The sequence below is a fragment of the Giraffa tippelskirchi genome, chromosome 3 (genome assembly GCF_054371585.1).
Source record: "Giraffa tippelskirchi isolate mGirTip1 chromosome 3, T2T-mGirTip1v1.2.pri, whole genome shotgun sequence".
Lineage (NCBI taxonomy): Eukaryota > Metazoa > Chordata > Mammalia > Artiodactyla > Giraffidae > Giraffa > Giraffa tippelskirchi.
Genome location: NC_137277.1, coordinates 132,152,297 through 132,171,090, shown reverse-complemented (window position 1 = coordinate 132,171,090; position 18,794 = coordinate 132,152,297). Strand labels below are relative to the sequence as shown.

At 49.5% G+C, this 18,794-nt stretch overlaps 1 protein-coding gene across 1 annotated transcript; it reads right to left on the bottom strand.

The window, feature by feature from the left end:
• Positions 1-5,616: 5,616 nt before the first annotated feature.
• Positions 5,617-9,209, bottom strand: LOC145540887 (uncharacterized). The gene is made up of 5 exons (XM_081576088.1): positions 9,056-9,209; positions 8,737-8,850; positions 8,013-8,137; positions 7,553-7,724; positions 5,617-5,917 (listed from the first exon to the last, which is right to left on the bottom strand). The coding sequence occupies exons 1-5, from the start codon at positions 9,114-9,116 to the stop codon at positions 5,907-5,909; spliced, it is 483 nt and encodes a 160-aa protein (XP_081432214.1). The 5' UTR covers positions 9,117-9,209; the 3' UTR covers positions 5,617-5,906.
• Between the last annotated feature and the right edge of the window lie 9,585 nt (positions 9,210-18,794).

The window sequence follows — 18,794 nt, the reverse complement described above, 5'->3', positions numbered from 1 at the left end:
CACTGTCCCCATCCTACAGGGAAAAGATAGTTTTGTCCTGAGCATTGTCTTCAAGTTTGTTTCCTGAGGGGGCAAAGGAAGGGAATTTAATGTTTTCATTCTATCAATCCCATGCCTGGCACTACTCTACATGATTCCATATCATCCTCCAGCAAGCTTGGAGCTTCCATTTCATGGGCACAGAAGCCGAGGCTCAGAGGAGGTCAGGAAAGTAGTGACACAGCTAGGAAGTGGCAGGCTGGCAGTCAGCCTGCTGCTCCTTCCATAGTTTTCCTGGGAAGGAAACCCAAGGATATATTATGGGCTCAGCTGCACTCTGGGGCCCAATGCTGGTGTCTGATTGTGCTTCTTCCAGGGAAGTCTAATACTATTGTCTGCTACGTGCCTTAGTTTTCCCATCTGTAAAGTGGGGAGGATAACAGTCCCTACCCATAGGATTATTGTGAGAAAGAAATGAGATAACCTGTGTGTGCACCGAGAACAGTCCTTGCCTGGCACACAGTTATTGCTCAGATCATCTTAACTATCACATTATTGGAAAGTCATAACCCAGTGTTTTCTTAGTATTAATAATACCTTGTGAATCAGACCTTCCAAGCCTACCCTTCCCTGGGCTGCATCAGAGACAGTGACCTGGGTGACAGCTTGGCTGCAGGGTCCCCTTTGGTGGCCACAGATGACCACAGCTCTATCCCACCCCACGTGCTCATCTGTGCTTGGTCCTTGCCCTTCCCATCAAGAGGTGAAGTTGGATTCCCCTCCCCCTTGAATCCGGGGCCAGAAGTGATATTGCCTGGGTTCTGAGCCTGCATCAGAGAAGGCCAGGAGGCTTCCCTGCTTCTCCTGGGATGCACCCTCTAGGAAAGCAACTGCCCCAGAAGAAGCCCAGGTAGGAGTTACCCTGCAGAAGCCCTGAGTTTGCACCCAGACTTGCCAGCGTGCCAGTGAAGTCTTGTTGGAGACCAGCCCACCCATGGTCAATGCCACTCAGAGCCCTGCCCAAGCTCCCCCCGCCCCAGGCCTCTCTGAAGTCAGCAGGGGTTTGCTGTCCCGCAGCAGTGCAGAGGGGCAGGGGTGGGGGTGTCAGCTGAGGTTGGCTGCTAGGCGGGCCCAGGGGTGCCTCAACCTGCTCTGAGGGTTCTCACACACTCACGTGGGGTCTGACCTGCAGAAAGGGAGGCCTCACTTGGGGCTGCCTGTGAGGACTACCCAAGGAATGCCCCCAGCCTGCTGTCCCGGTGCATGTCTCTTTTCAGCTCCACTTTCTGTGAAGTCCTCATGGATTGGGATTGGCCATGGTGGAGATATCCACACCATAGAAATTGACAAATCAGGCTTCCCCGCCTCCCTCTTGGGTAAGGCCTCTGCCCTAAAGGATCTCCCATCTCCTTAAAGGAGACAGACCTCATGTGACCACATCACCCCTACAGACCTGCAGTTCTCAACACTGGGAGCAGGGCGGCCCAAGTTTACCAAGGAGATAGGCCTTCTGTCTCTTGCTCCTCTGACCATTTGCCTAAGTCCCAGGATCCACTTTCTCACACAGACTCCACTTAGCAACATTCCTCCCATTTTATAGCTGGGCAAACTGAGGCCTCTGAAGGTCAAAGGTCTTGCTGGAGTCTATGCAACTTCTTGAGGGACAGAGATGACAGTCAATCTCATGTCTCTAGAGCTGAAGGGGCCTTAGAAATCATATGTCCAGCTTTCTCCTTGTTCAGGCTTCAGGAGCCCACGACAGGGAGGAGCTGGCCTGCAGGCCCACAGCAGGTTGTATGTAAAGTTCAAGATCCCTGACCCCCTAACTGAGCTCCCTCCCACATCCCTTTCCTACCCCCAGATCCCTCCAGTGACCACTCCCACCTCTGACAGTGACCCTGGTTCCTAGAATGCAGCCCACAAGCCCCTTTTGGGTGGTTTGTGCACAGGGTCACATAAAGGCATCACCCCCACTCTGTCCCTGACCCAGGGTCCCAGCCCTGAGTCTCCCTCCCACATGCTTGGCTTGGCTGGGAGTTTGCCCCGGTCCTTCTTTTTTTTTTTTATTTAGCTAATAAAAATATATTTTGCAAGTTTAATTAAAAATTCACAGCAAATACAATTTTGGGACGTAATAATCAAAGCATACTTCATGATGCTGTCACGGTAGGCTATGATACTAGCTTTTGGGTAAAACTGCAGTACACTTTCTTTGGCAATCTGGGCCTTTGATCTTCCAACACGTTTCTTTTGAAACAAAAACTGCCTGTTGAGGTTGCTGACATCAATAGTTAGTATCCAGATCAATCAGGTCGATGTGGGAGAAGCCGGTGAGCACAAGGTTTTTGAGGAGCTCGCAGCCAATGCTGCCCACCCCCACCACCAGGACCCAGCCCCCAGTCTCGGCCTCAGCCAGCTCCTGGGGCAGCCCCCACGACAGCGCCATGGCGGGAAGACCATGAGCCACGGTGGAGGCTGAGGCAGGAGAACTAAGCCACGGCCGGAAGCAGGTCAGCCCTGGTCCTTCTGCACTTTGTATTCTGCTTATCTCCTTGCAGGGTCAATATTTGCTATTTAAATGATGCTATTTGCTTGTGTTTGAGATTTTGCATTTTGCCCTGTATTCTGGGACCGGGAAGGGAGAACCTGGGATCACTGAGGTGGCCTGGAGCTCCCAGTAGCCCCTGGGAACTGAATAGCCCCTGGGAGCTGAATTCACTGCCTAGTATTCACTCTTTTTTTTCACCACTTTATCCATATTGATACTTAGACACACACACCTTCTCATGTTCACATCTATTCAATCAAAAAAAACCCACAAAAAACCCTTTCTTGAATGCCAGTCTCCTGCCAGGCACTTTTAGGTCTGGGAAGCGTGGAAGTGAAGGAGTACAGTGGGTGGCAAAGACCGCTGCACTCTTGCCAAAAACCTCACTCTATCTGCAGGGTAAACCCTGTGAGGTTACAGCTCCAGGGTTCCCTGCAGGTGGATGTGGTTAGAGGATGAGTTTCAGTCACTGGAACATTGGCAAAAGAGGCAAATACCACTTCCCAGGCCTGTCTCAAAATGATCTCCAAATCTCCTCCATCTTCCAGCTAGAATCAGAAGATCCGGTGAAAACTCCAAGGCTGCAGCAGGCAAGATGGCAGCTGCTTAGATACACGTAGCTATGTAAATGGAAACTCAGTAAAATTCAAAGCTCAGTTTCAGCCATATTGCAATTGTTCCCTAGTCACGTGTGTGCAGATATCTCGGCTCCCATGGTGGGTGCTGCTTCAAGACCCCAGGATCCTGCATGACCCAGTGGAAGGCCACCCACTCACCAGAAATGGCCATGTTGAGTGGTGTGTGAGAGAGAAACAAACTTTTACTAAGTTCAAATGTGGGTGAGGTAGGTGTTTGTTATTTACTCTAAGTGATACACATGCTGGCCTGGAGGAACTGCTGGCTAGTTGGGGAGCAGCCCACAAACAGTCAAGCTTGGGCAGCAATGCCAAGACAGAGCGGGACACAGAGGCTTCCAGAGCCTGAGTCTGGGGATGAGGTTGTCTTGTTATTGCTATTCAGTAGCTCAGTCATGTTCCACTCTTTGTGACCCCATGAACTGCAGGCTTCCCTGTCCTTCACAACCTCCCAGAGTTTGCTCAAACTCATGCCACTGAGTCGGTGATGCCATCCAACCATCTCATTCTCTGTTATCCCCTTCTCCTCCTGCCCTCAATCTTTCCAAGCATCAGGGTCTTTTCCAGTGAGTCGGCTCTTTGCATCAGGTGGCCAAAGTATTGAAGCTTCAGCTTCACAATCAGTCCTTCCAGAGAATATTCAGGGTTGATTTCCTTTAGGATTGACAGGTTTGATCTCCTTGCTGACCAAGGAACTCTCAAGAGTCTTTTCCAGCACCACAATTCGAAAACAATTCTTCAGTGCTCAGCCTTCTTTATGGTCCAGTTCTCACGAGGTTAAGGCTCAAAAATGCCCTTTTAGACTTGAGTGAGATTTAGTTGAGAATTGTGACTCATACATTCTTCCTTTTATCAAAGTAGTTTCTCAGGTAGAGCTCTGCTAAGCTCATTTATACAGTGGTGCCAATTCATTCAGTCTGTCCCAATTGAATGTCAAATGTAATCGGAGCATTAGGCTAAGCCATGGAGTAAGGAATGATCATTGGCCATGTAGGGGTACACTGGGCATGATTTTTGGGTTGGAGAGCTTTGTTGTATCCACATGCAGGTGAGAGAGAAGGGGAACAGGGCAGTCTGGGCCCTTGGTCAACCCACTGCTTTCCCTTAGCAGAAGGAACAAAGATGGAGTGACAGGACAGAAAGCTCAGAGATGAAGTGGAGATGCCTTTCACAAGCCTCTGAGAGTCTGATCAGCCAACAGCCTCTGTCCTGGGTGGGAACAGCTGGCCTCTACCAAGTGAAGAACACCCCCTTCATCCCTTGGCAGGCCTCCTGGGGCCCAATGCACACTGCACCTGGGTCTGAGGCTCCCTACCTGTGGGCAGACTGCATTCCCTTCTCCCCACAGAAGTAGAGGGCCTGAAGTATGGGGAGGGAACAGCACAGGAGGCAGGGGACCTGGCCCATCTGGGCCACTAACTCACAAGCAATCTTGAGCAGGTGGCTGCCCATCTCAGGGCTTCAAACTCAGGTCCACTAAAACCCATTTGTTTTGTTTTTTTGCAGATGGCATGCGGGATCTTAGTTCCCCCACCAACGATCAAACCTGTGCCCTCCAAAGTGTAAGCACAGAGTCTAAACCTCTGGATCAACAGGGAAGTCCTTTTTTTCTTTTTATTTAATTGCAATGGTTTTGTATATTTTTAGCTACTGTACCAGTCAGGGTAACAGTAGGAAACAGATCTTGCACTCAAAGTAGAAGGATCAGAGAGTTTAATAAAAAGATCTATTTTCAAAATTAAGGCCAAGGTGTAAGTCTGCCGAGGCATCTGTCCCCACCATCTCAAGGCCTAAAAGAAAGAGGGTCCGGGAACCGTCCCAGATCCCAGTGAGAGAGCCCAGTGGAGAGAGCCTCCTGACAGCAAGGGACTCAGCCAGAGTCCACTGAGCAGGAGCACCCCTCCATCCTGCCAGGACACCCCACTGGTCCCTGAGAGTGCTTGGTCCAGGCCTGGCAGGTGCAGAAAAATCTACGTGTCTGAGTGGCAGGCCAGGGTCTTCGGAAGGACACATCTAGTTATGATGACATGACATAAGCTCCAAAGCCAGGTGTCTAGTTTCCAGCCCTACTTGCAGGATGAAGTAGCCAGTCTTCTCACCTGTAAAATGGGGCTAATAACAAAATCTGCCTGACAAGTCTAAGGGAGTTAATAAATAGTTCTCAGGACAGTCTTGTACAAACTGAGGCTCAGTGTATTCCAGATGTTATCACTAGCAATAGGCCCTGTGCCAACCCCAAGACTCACACCACCTTACTCAAGCCCCCAGTGACTTTGGGTCTCTCTGGTCCCAGGACCTGTCCTCAAAGCCACTGTCCTGGCTGCTTTCCTCTTGTGAGCCAGCTCCACACTCAGGACCGCGTGACACACGCATCCATTTTCCAGGCTGGTCTTGCGCTGTAAAATTGTTGGCTGTTTTCTTTTGAGAGACCAATCTGGTGTAGTGGAAGAAATCTTCATTATCTTGAGTGAAACATTTATTTGGTACCAAAAGAAACAGAATGATGTGTGTTAATAGTCTGAAGAGCACACTGCGTGGCACACGGGCCCATGTTCTTTCCTTCCCAGGGGGCCCTGCAGCATCTCGGGCCAGCTGTGAGGCCTGGTGGGCTTTATCATCAGACTCAGGAGCGTGGTGCTGGTTAAAAGTGCAGATTCGGGGCCTGGTCACGGTCATTGAGTCAGGCGGTCTGGTCTGTACCCACGCTGACCGTATCCCGGCTGGACGACCTTGGGCAAATCACTTCATCTCCTTCCTGCATGAGATGCGGACAGAAACGCCAGGGCCTCAGTCAGTTTCTCAAATGAGTTCAAATGAGAGGTTGTATGCAGGGTCTGGCATGGAGGCCAACTCCCTGCCCTTTGGAGCTCCTCCTGGATGAAGACAATGAAAAGAAAACCGTTTCCCCAAAGGGGGCCGCTCAGCCCAGGTGCCCCCGGCCGCCTGGCAGCGGAGGGGTTAACGATGCCTGTGTCCGAGGAACAATAAATGGCCGGTGGTGGAAACGCTGAACTGTGATGACGCCGCTGACAGAGGCTATTTTCGGAGCCCAACCGCATGGAGTAATAGGATTGGAGCGGAGGCAAGCGTGACCAGAGCCGATGTTCTCAGCTACGAGGCAACCACGCCAGCCGCTGCGCCAAACAAAACACTAGCGGCTGCTCCCCCCCAACCCCCGCGCCCCCACTCCCACCGCGGGGTGGTGGTGGGGGGTTATCTCGACCTTCAGGCAAAGCCACCCTCGCAAAGCATCCAGAAGATATCTTTTCAAAAAAATTTTACTTTATTATAGTTGATTTATAGTGTTGTGTTCATTTCTGCTGTATAGCACAGTGATTCAGTTATACATGTATATATATTTCTTTTTGTATTCTTTTCCATTATGCTTTATCATAGGATATTGACTATAGTTCCCTGTGCTGTACAGTAGGACCTTGTTGTTTGTCCATGTAATAGTCTGCATCTGCTAATCCCAAACTCCCAATCTAACCCTCCCCCGCCAACCCCGCCACCCCACCCTTAGCAACCACAAGTCTGTTCTCTATGTCTGTGAGTGTGTTTCTGTTTCATGAAAGTTTATTTGTGTCATAGTTCAGCTTCCACATGTAAGTGATAGCATATGTTGTTTGTCTTTCCCTGTCTGATTTACTTCGCTTAGAATGATCATCTCTAGGTCCATTTGTGTTACCGCAAATGGCATTATTTCATTCTGTTTTATGACTGAATAATATTCCATTATATATCTGTATCACAAGAAGACTGCTTTGATTTCCCAACTGGGGTGCACTGCAGACCTACTGCTCCCCCACCCTTTGTCCCTACTTGCTCTGCACAGCACAGGGAGAAAATGGAGACAGAGGGGAGCCATACCATTGTAGGATGGCCTGGTGGGAAGTGAGCACCAGTGTCTGGCTGCAGCGACAGAAGTTGGGGGATTCTTCATCCTTCAACGTCTCCTGCTTTGAAAGAGGACTCCCTTCTGTCCTGCACGCCAGGAGACAGTGTCTCTCTGCCTTAGCATTGCCACCAAAGCTTACTCTGAGGGGCAGGCAGGGCCCATGTGGTCTGGCTGGGTGTTAAGATCCACCCAAGAAGGAGCAAGACCGGGAGCATCTCCACGTGTGCCCAGGGGTCAGAGGTGGACACCCTCCTGAGGGCCCCTAGTCTCTTCCAGGAGTTTCATCTCTTAATGCTGACACCTTGGTGACACAGACCTGCTCATTCTTGTGTCACACGTATCTACCACGTGCTAAGTGGCAGGGCTCCTTTGTCCTCTAGGTGCCAGGAGGTTCTCAGGCTCAGGTGAGCACCCCCCACCGACTCCTGCGTTTGCCCCCCGCCCTCCCAGCACCTCCCCCAGGGCAGATCTAGACACACAGTGGGCTCATACCTCTAGAAAAGTGGCATGTGCAGACTTTTTCTTCTATGTGACCTTCCTGTTCGCCTGCCAGAGGCACCCATTGCCGCAGGGAGATCAGAGTGGTAACAAGGCACAAAGAGAAAGAGAATGTGCAGCAGGCTAGGAGCTCCAAGCCACAGCCCAGAGCTTTAGAAGCCAGGTTCTGCGGCAGAAGAAAATGTTTGCTAAGTTCTGTAGGTTATCCTGTATATATCGGGTCCAGCGCTTGGAGCTCTGAGCCCTGAGGCTTATTCTAAGCTGGTGCAAGGTGGAGCAGACACTGAATGTGACAAGAAGGTGAGCCTGGCGCAGGACAGAGGGACCTCAGGAGTGGGGAGAGGTGTCAGAGAATGGTGCCAGGTTTCATGGAACTCAGGGGCCTTGGCAGCTCAGGTGGGACCCCAGGAGTGGGGAAGAAAGAAAGTCAAAGGTCTGAGACACTGCCACTTACCTCATTCCCTGTGCTTCTGGAACTGAGGGCCAACTTCCACAGCAGGGCTGTCCCCTGAGTGACACACAAGTTCATGAAGCATAAAAGGGGCTTGGAGCAGCGCCCCCAGGCTTCTGGATTCCCAGCTGCATGGAAGGGAACCATAAGGAAGCTGAGAGTGTCTTGTGAACTTGCCAAGGGATCAGCCTTCTAACCAAGAACTGCAGAGCAGCCAGCCACTCCAGGGCTCATTATGGGGTCATAGCTAGACCTTTGGGCAGCTATCCCCAGATTGGGGAACCCAGCAGCAGGTCCTTGCTGTGGAGGTTGCAGTCCCCTTGCCTGGCTTAGGGGTAATGAGCAGACCCTGGGACCCCAGCTACAGGACTACTGAGGTGGGGAGGGGGGTGGTGGTGGGGGGAAGGGTTGAGAGCAAGATGGCCTGTCCCCTACAGCCCAGGGACCAAGCAGCCCCTGAAGGCACAGCCGCATCTGTGCAGCTTAGCAAAGAGGAACAGGGAGGAGGGGTGTCCTCTTGAGAGCAAGAGACAGCCTTGCAGCTGTTCCAACCTTTGAAAAGTCAGGTACAAAGCTAAAAGATGGAATGAACTTGAACTGCAAAGTTTAACTCTCACTTGTCCTGCAAGATGAGGTCAGGTGGGGTCATATGTGTGTGTGTCCGTGTGTGCGCCCGTGAGCACACAATCAGTGGGACACCGTGTACCTTTGAAGCCCCTGCCCTCACCTGTGCAGGTCATGAGCAACCCTGGGGGCTGGAGTCTCAGGCAGGTTGTGTGGCAATCTCCAACAGCAGCTGGGCCCAGGTTTACCCCAAAGCTATTTCCGAGGGGCAGGTTTGCTGAGCAAATGAAGAGTGTAAACAGGATTGCAGGGGTATTGTTTAAACGCTTGGGCAAACAAAGTCCCCTCCTCCCTCCCAGGCTCCCCTGGAAGCACCTATTGACTGGCAAACAAAAGATGCTCTAATTTATCCTTTCACCCAGGCCCCGCCCCTTGGGACCCTTGCCCCTCTCCTGCATCCTCTGCCAAGGTCACTAGTTAACCTTGAAAATGCTTCTGCCAGGAGTTCTGCCCTCTGTCATCCCTCCCCACCCCACCCTCCATGGTGAGGGCGATTTAATGAGATGTCCATGTGACCCACTGCCTCGGGTTTAATACACGGCAGAGGTCAGAGTGCCGTCCTGGCTTGTGAGAAACAGCTGATCAGGGTTTTCTGTTTCAATTAATACCTGGACACAGATGCATTGTGACACCATCTCATCCTCTCTGGGTGCACAGGAGCCTGCACTCTCACCCCCACCCAGCCTGGCACCCGCCCTCACCCACTGAGACAGAACCTTGGGACTGGGCCCAAAATTGGCATTTTGATAGCCTTCCAGATGGTGTTTGTGTTGGATCCTGGAATTCAGGAACCCCTGATCCAGTTCATATTGGACATCTAGATTCAGTGACTTAATGTCGACAGAATAAATGGGAGAAGGAAAGAGCCAGCCTGCTAGTCTTGCTAAGTGAGGTTTGGAGTCAACTCCACCATGGAGCACCTGGTGACCTTGAACCAGGCCCCACACCTTCCCTGCAGGTGAAGTGGATTTGGGTGAGGGTTTAATGAGATAGTGGACTTGAAAAAAAATCAGTGTTCCGGCAAGAGCATTAAAGTAGGAGTGAAAGAGGAGAGGTGTAGCAACAGAGATATAATTCTCATACAATGAAATCCACCTCTTTGAAATGTACAGATCAAGGATGGTGATGTATTTTAATATTTATGCAGTTTTTCCAGTCTTAGTAGCTTTGGTTTTCACTTCTCTTCCTTCTGTGGAGGTTGTCCGAGCTGGGACCCGTGGGAGCTAGGCCCCTGCTTGCCAAGGTTTGAACTCTCTTCCTATCACAAAAGCCAGAGTGCTCCCTAAGTCCTGACCTCTCCTCCTACCCAGGTCCCTGGCCTCCCTCCCTCTCCTTGCAGTCCTAGGACCACCGCAGTCAGCCAGGCACAGTGAGGATGCCGGGTTACCGTGTGCCCCTGCCTTGTGGTCCTTAACCAGCTCCGGGGTGAACTGGGTACCAGCAGGGCCAGGGATGCTGGACTCCCTCCATCTCCAGCTCTGCAGCTGTCCTGCCCTGACATCCTGCTCTGACACCAAGGATGAGCTGGAGCATCCTGCCCTCTCTCTGCAACTCCTTCGTGTGGCATCTGGGCTGTACAAACGAGTCCTCTGAAGACCTTGATTCAAAGGCGGGAGAGGTGGGGGTGTTGGGGCGTCAGGGCCACTGCGCTTCCCAACACCCCTCCTGGCAGGCCCAAGCTGGGCTATTTTTACTTTGGGATGTCCTTCAGCAGCTAAAAACATCTGCTTTTCCCTCCTTTCCTTGGGCCCTAATCTCCAAGCTAACCACACTGGTCTGGCTCTGGGGTTTGTCAACCTGCTCCTCTGCGCCCACACATGTGCTGGAAGCATGGGGTCCTGTGTGTGTGTGTATGTGTGCAGGGGTATGCACATATATATATGGTATACATGGCATGTGTCTGCAGGACTCTATATGTGTGTGCAGTGTGCATACAGCAATGTAAGCTTGTGTGTATACGTGCATATGTCCATGGGACTTTTTGTGTGCAACATACATTGGACGCATGTGTGTGTGAATGTGGGTATGTACCTCGATGCACAGGAGTACATGTATGCAAAGCCACTTCTGTAACAGTGTGGTTTCCAGACTCCAGACAGGCATGTTCCCAAATTACAGGCTTATGCACATGAATGTGCAGGAGTGTGGGTATGAGAAGATTCTGTCTCTAAAAATTTTTCAGTCAGGACTGTAACCACAGCCATCAGCTCAGTGTCCAGAAATGCAGACACAGATAGAGCTGCCCTATGATCCAGCAATCCTACTCCTGGATGTATGTCTAGAAAAGATGAAAACTCTAATTTGAAAAGATAAATGCACCCCAATGTTCATAGCAGCACTATTCACAGAAGCCAAGACATGGGAGCAACTTAAATGTCATCAACAGATGAATGAATAGAAAAGATGTGGTACATATACACGGTGGAATATTACTAAGACATAAGAAAAAATGAAATAATGCCACTTGCGGTGAACCTAGAGATGATTATACTAAGTGAGGGAAGTCAAACAGAGAGAGACAAGTATCATATGATATCACTTAAGTGTTGAATCTAAAAATATGACACAAGTGAACTTATTTGCAAAACAGAAACAGACTCACAGACATAGAAAACAAACTTAAGATTACCAAAGGGCAAGGTGGGAGGGATAAATTAGGAGGAGTTCAGGATTAGCAGATACACAGTACCATGTATCAGATAGATAAACAACAAGGTCCTACTGTGTAGCACAGGGAACTCTACTCAATATCCTATAATAAACCATAATAGAAAAGAATCCAAAAAAGAATATATATATATAGATAGATCGATATAGATAACTGAATCACTTTTCTGTACATCTGAAGCTAACACAATATTGTAAATGAAGTATACTTCAAAAAGAAAAAGAAAAGCAGACTTCCAGAGGGCCTAGCTGTCCCGGTGGGACCGGCAGCCCCCATTACCAGGGTTGCCCTGTGTCTCCTGTTTCCCTCCTTCCTCGTGAATGTTAATATTGAGTCCCAATCAAATGGCAGCCTAAATGCTCTTGCTGCACTTAGCTCATCTAATCCTAACAGCTGAAGAATGTGTTACTAGCCCATTTTACAGATAAGGAGCCCAAGGCTTAGGGAATAACTTGAAGTAACTGAACCAGATCTAACTGGTTCCAAAGCCTTTGCTTTGTATGACACCATACTGTCTGCCTGAGACAATTGGAAATTCACACACACCACACATGCTGCATGTTTTAATGGCTCAGCCCTAGTGCCAGTGGGGTGCTGCCATCATCTGCGGGGACATGCAGAGTGCAGTCTTTGCTGGGGAGATTACTGAAGGACACACTTCGAGTGCAAATGCGCATCTTGGAAAGCTTGCCCAAGATAGTGGGGAGGCAGGTGGCTGTCATGGCTCCAGGAGACCCTGCTGAGGCTCCCCAAGATGAGAATGAATAGACATCTCCTTTCATCCTGGATTTGAGGACCCCTAATCTAGCCAAACAGATTTAAGGGACTAGACCTGATAGACAGAGTGCCTGATGAACTATGGACAGAGGTTCGTGACATTGTACAGGAGACAGGGATCAAGAAAATCCCCATGGAAAAGAAATGCAAAAAAGCAAAATGGCTGTCTGAGGAGGCCTTACAGATAGCTGGGAAGAGAAGAGAAGTGAAAAGCAAAGGAGAAAAGGAAAGATATTCTCATCTGAATGCAGAGTTCCAAAGAATAGCAAGGAGAGATAAGAAAGCCTTCCTCAGCGATCAGTGCAAACAAATAGAGGAAAACAACAGATTGGGAAAGACTAGAGACCTCTTCAAGAAAATTAGAGATACCAAAGGAACATTTCATGCAAAGATAGGCTCGATAAAGGACAGAAATGGTATGGACCTAACAGAAGCAGAAGATATTAAGAAGAGGTGGCAAGAATACACAGAAGAACTGCACAAAAAAGATCTTCACGACCCAGATAATCACGATGGTGTGATCACTCACCTAGAGCCAGACATCCTGGAATGTGAAGTCAAGTGGTCCTTAGAAAGTATCACTACGAACAAAGCTAGTGGAGGTGATGGAATTCCAGTTGAGCTATTTCAAATCCTCAAAGGTGATGCTGTGAAAGTGCTGCACTCGATATGCCAACAAATTTGGAAAACTCAGCAGTGGCCACAGGACTCGAAAAGGTCAGTTTTCGTTCCAATCCCAAAGAAAGGCAATGCCAAAGAATGCTCAAACTACCGCACAATTGCACTCATCTCACATGCTAGTAAAGTAATGCTCAAAATTCTCCAAGCCAGGCTTCAGCAATACGTGAACCGTGAACTTCCAGATGTTCAAGCTGGTTTTAGAAAAGGCAGAGGAACCAGAGATCAAATTGCCAATATCCGCTGGATCATTGAAAAAGCAAGAGAGTTCCAGAAAAACATCTATTTCTGCTTTATTGACTATGCCAAAGCCTTTGACTGTGCGGATCACAATAAACTGTGGACAATTCTGAAAGAGATGGGAATACCAGACCATCTGACCTGTCTCTTGAGAAACCTGTATGCAGGTCCGGAAGCAACAGTTAGAACTGGACATGGAACAACAGACTGGTTCCAAATAGGAAAAGGAGTACATCAAGGCTGTATATTGTCACCCTGCTTATTTAACTTATATGCAGAGTACATCATGAGAAATGCTGGGCTGGAAGAAACACAAGCTGGAATCAAGATTGCCGGAAGAAATATCAATAACCTCAGATATGTGGATGACACCACCCTTATGGCAGAAAGTGAAGAAGAACTAAAGAGCCTCTTGATGAAGGTGAAGGAGGAGAGTGAAAAAGTTGGCTTAAAGCTCAACGTTCAGAAAACTAAGATCATGGCATCTGGTCCCATCACTTCATGGGAAATAGATGGGGAAACAGTGGAAACAGTGTCAGACTTTACTTTTTTGGGCTCCAGAATCACTGCTGATGGTGACTGCAGCCATGAAATTAAAAGACGCTTACTCCTTGGAAGGAAGGTTATGGCCAACCTAGATAGCATGTTTAAAAGCAGAGACATTACTTTGCCAACAAAAGTCCGTCTAGTCAAGGCTATGGTTTTTCCAGTGGTCATGTATGGATGTGAGAGTTGGATGGTGAAGAAAGCTGAGCGCCGCAGAATTGATGCTTTTGAACTGTGGTGTTGGAGAAGACTCTTGAGAGTCCCTTGGACTGCAAGGAGATCCAATCAATCCATCCTAAAGGAGATCAATCCTGGGTGTTCATTGGAAGGTCTGATGTTGAAGCTGAAGCTCCAATACTTTGGCCACCTCATGCGAAGGGTTGACTCATTGGAAAAGACCCTAATGCTGAGTAGGATTGGGGGCGGGAGGAGAAGGGGACGACAGAGGATGAGATGGTTGGATGGCATCACCGACTCGATGAACATGGGTTTGGGTAGACTCCGGGAGTTGGTGATGGACAGAGAAGCCTGGCGTGCTGCAATTCATGGGGTCGCAAAGAGTCGGACACGACTGAGCGACTGAACTGAACTGAACTGAACTGAATCTAGCCTGGAACCCTTGGCAAGAGAGCAGCCCCACGTGGGACTGCAGTGGGAAGGCTGTCCTCGCTCTGGCCTGTCAGCTTTGGAGGGACCCTTTCGTGACCCGTCACACCCTTGTCATCCAGACCAGAGCAGCTACAGGGAGGAAGGGACCCTGCCTGGGAGAGCTGCACTCTGTGCCTGTTGAAGCAGAGACTCGTCAAGCCGCTACGCCAACTTTGTCTCCTGTTGTTCATAAGATGAACTAGCCCTGAAGGTGGCAGGACTATAAACTGGCATTCTGAGTCCCTGGGGAGAGGTCTCAGGTCATCCCTGTCATAAATTAGTGAGTCAGGAGCTGGCCTGAGTGCAAGGGGCCCTGATGAAAGGAAGCATGGTCAGGTGGCCGGAGGCAGGAGTCTCAGAGCCCTGGCTGGGAGCTCTTTACATACCACCTTTTTGAAGACCCCCAACGTCCCTGCAAGAAGGGCGTTTTCTGTGCATATGGATAAGAGGGACTGCCTTACTTGGCAAAATCAGTGCAAAGAAGGAGGAGGGGCTTATACCCTTCTCATCCCCTACATCTTGCTGTCTGTCTGTTCTGCCCTGGGAGATGAGGTTCTCCATCATCAGGATGTCCAGCGTGAGGACCTCGAAGAACCCTTGCAGTTTCTGCAGCTCAGTGATGGACCCTCAGCCTCCCAGCCTCCTCCTTCCTCAGGGCTGCCCCTCTGGGTCGGTTTGGCCAGGCAGGAGATCCAGACTCAGGTTCTCAGGGACCTGGGGCTGTGAACCTGGCTCTGTCACCAAGCAGCTGGTGACCTTGGACAGTGCCTTCACTGCTCCCATCCTCCCAGCCCAGGTACCTTAACTACACTACTGTCAGCCTAGGTGACAATGACCCCAGCCCAGTGCTCCAGGGCTCACAAAGCCCAGTCCCTCCCCCACCTCTAGATTTGAAACCAACAGCCTCAAGGCTGAGTGGTGACTAGAGAGACTGTTGTGATGGGTCCCCAAGGTGGAGTCACGGTTCTCATCCTGGTGTGCACTCCCCAGCAGGACTGGTTTTGGTCCTCCAGGCTGCAGACACCATGACAGGGTTGGGAGTGGGACAGGTTTATGGAGAGTAAGTCCTGTGAAAGATAAAAGGTGGAAGGAGGGACTTCCCTGGCCATCTAGTGATTAGGACTCTAAGCAGGTTTGATGCATGATCAGGGAACTAGGATACTGTATGCCATGAGGCATGGCCAAAAAATTTAAAAAAAAAATTTTTTTTAAGAGTTAAAAAAAAAATTGGAGGGAGAGACTCTACCAAAGATCACTGAGCAGAGATAGCCCCCTGGGGAGCTTTCACTGAGCTGGAGAGGTCAAGCCCAAATACCTCTTTCCTGCTCAGCCCTTGCTGGATGGGGTAGGAGTGGGAGGCTGCCCCAGAAATACAAGGCCTTGGCTCAGATGTGGAGGCAGGTACTGCAAACGCTGCCCTGGGAGGCAGGCTCCTGTGTTGCCACAGCTGAACAGCAGGTTCTGTCTTGAGAGCAGAGGGCAGAGACATCTGCATGGCTGTCCTACTTGCTGTGTGACTCTGGGCCTCTGCTTAACTGCTCTGAGCTCAGCCTTCTCAGTGTGGACCAGGGATGGAGTCACCCTCACAGGGTAGTTGGAGACAGTGTTTACAAGACCGCTGTTATGGGAAGTGATGAGTAGCAGTTACTCCTGGCTGTTGAGATTCAAGTTTCTGGAGGGAGGTTTTCACTCCTGCGTTCTCTCACCCTGGACGGTTGGCTAGATTACACTGGGCAGGAGGGGTGGGGGGTGGGGGCTGTAGCAGTGTCTCTATAGCAACTCCTACTTGGCAGAAGAAAGGAGAAGATAGTTTTCATGGCCTTGTGTGATGGAAGAGAATTCCATGGGTGTTATGAGATCCCCCAAATCTGTATGTTGAAGTCCTAACCTCAGAATGTGACTGTGTTTGGAGACAGGGCCTTTAAAAAGGTAATTAAATTAAAATGAGGTCACTAGCCCAATATGCCTGGTGCCTGATAAGATGACTGGACACAGACATGTACAGAGGGAAGATGGTATGATCACATGGGAAGAAGATGGGCATCTCTAAGCTAAGGGGAGAGTCCTGGAAGAAATCCTGCCCTCATCTGGCTCTTGGAAGGAAACAGCTCTGCTGACATTATGATCTTGAACTTCCAGCATCCAGAACTGTGAGACAGTACATTTCTGAAGTTTAAGCCCCCCAGTCTGTTATGGCGACTCTAGCCAACTAACCCATGTGGTAAAGGATGTATCAGGTAAAGTGTCTTTGTTTTTGTTTATTTATTTGGCACTGGGTCTTAGTTTGGCATGCAGGATCTTTAGTTGTGGGGTGAACTCTTAGTTGTGGCATGTAGGATCTAGTTCCCTGACCAGGGATTGAGCCCAGTCCCCCTGCATTGAGAGTGTGGAGTCTTAGCCACTGAACCACCAGGGAAGTCCCAGATAGGGTGCTTTTAACTGCAAGTAACAAGATATCTAACTAAGAATGATTTGATCAGGCCATTTAACAAACACGTATGGCAAAGAAGCAAGGCAGGCACATGATTTTAAGATGTTATTAGGGCTTCTGCCTCTTCCCAATTCTGAACTCTGCCTCCTGGTTGTGCTTTTGGTCCTTGGGCTACTTAGACTGGTGATCTGGGAGGACCTCACTGAAGAGATGACATCTGACTTTGACTTGCAGGCTGACAAGATACCCATCCTGGGCAAAGCCAGAGAATGACCTCTTCTAAGGGTTGGGGAGCCAACAGCTGTGTCCCCCTTGGGGCTGGGGCTGGAGACCTATCGGCCAATGACTTTGACTCTGAGCCCAAGGCCATCTGGTCTCCTGCCTGCCTTTAGGCAGTGCCAGGCGTCCATCCAGCATAGATGCCTTGTTCTATTTGACTATTTTTCATTCCTGGCAACATCCGTTGAAGGATATGCAAATAAGAAAATCAAATGAATTTGTTTCACAAAGAACGGCATTTAATCAGCACAATAAACAAAGACCATCGTTGGCTGCCTAAGATGATAGCTTATGGAGAAGAAAGTGTAGGAGGGAAATTTGAAGGGCAAAGAAATAGAAAAGAAGGAAAAGAGGGAGACACTGTGGTGATAACTGGGTGAATGAAGAGCCAAGGGGTCTGAAAACCTGAGGTTGTTCATCTGTTTGTTCATCCATCTATCCATCCTTTCATCCATCCACCTGTCATTTCTTTCTTTCATTTATTCATCCATCCATCCATCCATCCATCCTTTCTTTCTTTCATTCACTCATCCAACAAATATTTGTGGAGAACCTATATGCAGGTACAATACTAGACATTGAAAATATGGGACTCATCAAGACAAATACTGCTCCTGCCTACAGGGTACTTCTTCCAGTGCAGTGAGAGGAGAAAGACAGTCATGAAACAATCTCACAGCTATATATATATAGCTGCAGACTATGATACATGCTAGGTAAAGGGCAGGGGATGAAGAAGGGCCAAGGAAGTAGTAACATCAGAAGGATGAGCAAGAATTAATAAGAAAGACAGGTTGGGGTGGAAGGCTGGTGTTTCCTACACAAGGAGCAGCTGCTGCTAAGGCTCCAAAGGAGGAAGACGCTTGGTTCCCTCAAAGCACTGAAGGAAACTGGTGAAACCAGAGCGCTGAGATGGAGCAGAAGGGGAGGAGGGGTGGCTGGAGAGGCAGGGCCAGATCACACCAGGTCTTCTGGGTCCTGGGGACGAGCCTGGGTCTGCAAGGAAGTACAGTAGTAGGACTGATATGTTAAGAAGACTTTGGCTTCTGGGTGGGGACTGGACTGTAGGAGCAAATGGGTGCCAGCAAGCCTAGTTGGGAGACCCTTGAGCTTGTCCAGGCAAGAGATGATGGTCACATGGTCCAGGGAAGGGTTTCTCAGCCTCAGCATCATTGACACTCTGGGCTGGATGTGGGCTGCCATGATGAGGGCTACCCTGTACATTGTAGGATGCTTACCCCAGCCCTGGTCCCTGCACACCAGGCTCCAGTAGCAGCCCCACCACATCATGCCATATGTCCTCTGGGGAGAAAAACTGCCCCCTGTTGAGAACCTTGGACCAGGAGGATGATGGAGAACAGGCTCGAGGGAAAGGCAAGACAGAAGTGAATGAGATGTGGTAATTGAGTGTTCAGAGTGAGGAAGAGAAAGGTGGCAAGGATGACCCCCAGTCTCTGGGTGGATGTTGGTGCCACTCACTGACATGGGAACAAGGAGGGGGAATCCAGTTTGGGATGGGCTTGGGGAGTGGGACATATCTGAGTTTTACTGTGAAACAACAAAGAGATCCAGGCATGCTCTTTTGTCTTATTTGGCCTGTATTCGCATCCTCAAAATACACTGCTTGTGCTGGATCTAGACTAACAAACGTGTCCTTCCTGCACTCGAGGCAGACATCACTAATCAATTCCAATTTTCTGAGCAAGGATACTTCTTCCCACAGTGTCCTGTTCTGGATCTAGAATAGCAAATGTGAAAAGAGGCCCCTTGTCTTTTCTGCACCCTGAGCAGATATAACTAATCGATCATAGTTCTCTGAGCCTGTATAATTCTTCCTATAGTGCCCTGGACAAGTACCAGTGGAGGCAGGGCATGAGAGAGAAAACCTATTTGC